This window comes from Larimichthys crocea, chromosome VIII (assembly GCF_000972845.2).
Source record: "Larimichthys crocea isolate SSNF chromosome VIII, L_crocea_2.0, whole genome shotgun sequence".
Lineage (NCBI taxonomy): Eukaryota > Metazoa > Chordata > Actinopteri > Sciaenidae > Larimichthys > Larimichthys crocea.
In genome coordinates this window covers 32345937-32348590 of record NC_040018.1, presented here as the reverse complement: position 1 = coordinate 32348590, position 2654 = coordinate 32345937, and the positions used below count along the sequence as shown (strand labels likewise).

Below are 2654 nucleotides of genomic sequence, written 5' to 3'. Positions count from 1 at the left end.
GGCTGCTACATGCAGCCAGTGGAGCTCGATGAGTTCTGGATCATCTTAAGGGGTTTCACTGTGCAGGCCCGTCAATAGGACGGTACAGTGGTCCAGTCTGGAGACGAACACAGCTTGTGTCAGGAGCTGAGTGGCGTGTTGCGTTAAGTAAGGTCTGTGAGGATTTTTATCATGTTGTAAAGTGCAAAGCGACATTTTAACGTCAAAATGTTAAAACCTGGACCGGAAGTGTTGTTGCACTATTTCACATCCATCTTTTCCGTCTCTCTCCGGAACAAACCAGACGACTAACGGCAGATTTATGTTTTATATTTATATAGAAATCATCCCGGTCATCTGTTTTCCGTTTTTTTACAGAGACCGTGAACGCAGCGTCACGTATCCTCGTGACCACGTGACGTTTTGTTGACGGTAGGAGAAGCAAGATGGCGGCACGGTGGAGCAGCGAGAATGTGGTGGTGGAGTTCAGAGACGCTCAGGTGAGACAGACAGACAGACAGACAGGTGAGGACAGACAGAGAGACAGACAGGTGAGACAGACAGAGAGACAGACAGGTGAGGACAGACAGAGAGACAGACAGGTGAGGACAGACAGACAGACAGAGAGACAGACAGGTGAGGACAGACAGAGAGACAGACAGGTGAGACAGACAGAGAGACAGACAGGTGAGAGAGACAGAGAGACAGACAGGTGAGGACAGACAGAGAGACAGACAGGTGAGACAGACAGAGAGACAGACAGGAGAGGACAGACAGAGAGACAGACAGGTGAGACAGACAGAGAGACAGACAGGTGAGGACAGACAGAGAGACAGACAGGAGAGGACAGACAGAGAGACAGACAGAGAGACAGACAGGTGAGACAGACAGAGAGACAGACAGGTGAGGACAGACTGCAGACAGGGCAGGTTACCTCAGTAGAGACATTAACGTGCTGACCTCAGATCAGAATGTTGATGTGTTGTCCCGGTCAAGTTGCGGAACTATTTGTGTTGGTGGAGCTAAATAAATGATGAACTAATAGAAATGGTGCCTGTATAAAAAAACATCACACTCGAGGTCTGATGAACATAAAGAACATCAGCTCACTCACAGTCTGTTTAAAATCGCCTTTTCCATCTGATTCAGCTGCACTGTCCAAGTTTAACCTGTTTGTAATTTGATACTTTCATGGTTCTTTTTGTCTGTTTCTGTTATTTGCTGTCTGCTCTCATTTATTGTACGGTGACAGAAAGGCGCCTATGAAATAAAATGTATTATTATTATTATGACAAATCATCAAATCAGAGACATGATTAATCAGCATTCATTAAATTAAACTCGTCATTCTGTGCTGCGTTCAAAACATCTTCATTCAAGTCTGTGAATATAAAAATATAATATAGTTATTAAATATTGATGCTGCACTTCATGTTCTTTAATGAATCATTGTTACACTGTCACCTCCTCCTTCTTCTTCTTCTGTGTTTTCAGGCCACTGCCATGTCCGTGGACTGTCTGGGCTCACACGCCGTGCTGTCCGGGTAAGTCCAGTTAACCTGAACACACCACGACGCTTCACATTCACCTGAACACACCACGACGCTTCACATTTACCTGAACACACCACGACACTTCACATTCACCTGAACACACCACGACGTTTCACGCATTCACCTGAACACACCACGACGCTTCACGCATTCACCTGAACACACCACGACGCTTCACATTTACCTGAACACACCACGACACTTCACATTCACCTGAACACACCACGACGCTTCACATTCACCTGAACACACCACGACGCTTCACATTCACCTGAACACACCACGACGCTTCACATTCACCTGAACACACCACGACGTTTCACGCATTCACCTGAACACACCACGACGCTTCACATTCACCTGAACACACCACAACGCTTCACATTCACCTGAACACACCACAACACTCCACATTCACCTGAACACACCACGACGCTTCACATTCACCTGAACACACCACAACGCTTCACATTCACCTGAACACACCACGATTCTTCAAACATTCACCTGAACACACCACGACTCTTCAAACATTCACCTGAACACACCACGACTCTTCAAACATTCACCTGAACACACCACGACTCTTCAAACATTCACCTAAACGCAAAACGACTCTTCACACATTCACCTGAACGCACCACAACTCTTCACGCATTCACCTGAACACACCACGACTCTTCAAACATTCACCTGGACGCACCACGACTCTTCACACAATCACCTGAACACACCACGACTCTTCACACATTCACCTGAACGCACCACGACCCTTCACACATTCACCTGGACGCACCACGACTCTTCACACAATCACCTGAACACACCACGACTCTTCACACATTCGCCTGAACGCACCACGGCTCTTCACACATTCACCTGAACGCACCACGACTCTTCACACAATCACCTGAACACACCACGACTCTTCACACATTCACCTGAACACACCACGACTCTTCACACATTCACCTGAACACACCACGACGCTTCACACATTCACCTGAACGCACCACGACTCTTCACACAATCACCTGAACGCACCACGACTCTTCACACATTCACCTGAACACACCACGACGCTTCACACATTCACCTGAACACACCACGACGCTTCACACA

The 2654-nt window shown here is 47.2% G+C and overlaps 1 protein-coding gene across 2 annotated transcripts in view; it reads left to right on the top strand.

Annotated features, from left to right (window-relative positions):
- The first annotated feature begins 348 nt into the window (after positions 1–348).
- The window catches only part of wdr59 (WD repeat domain 59), an 11916-nt gene continuing 9610 nt past the window's right edge, over positions 349–2654 (top strand). For both annotated transcript variants that reach the window (XM_027281218.1, XM_027281217.1), the window contains exons 1-2: positions 349–479; positions 1474–1523. In XM_027281218.1, the coding sequence (XP_027137019.1) occupies positions 426–479; positions 1474–1523 (104 nt within the window). In that variant the 5' untranslated portion in view covers positions 349–425. The remainder of the gene's footprint in view (positions 480–1473; positions 1524–2654) is intronic.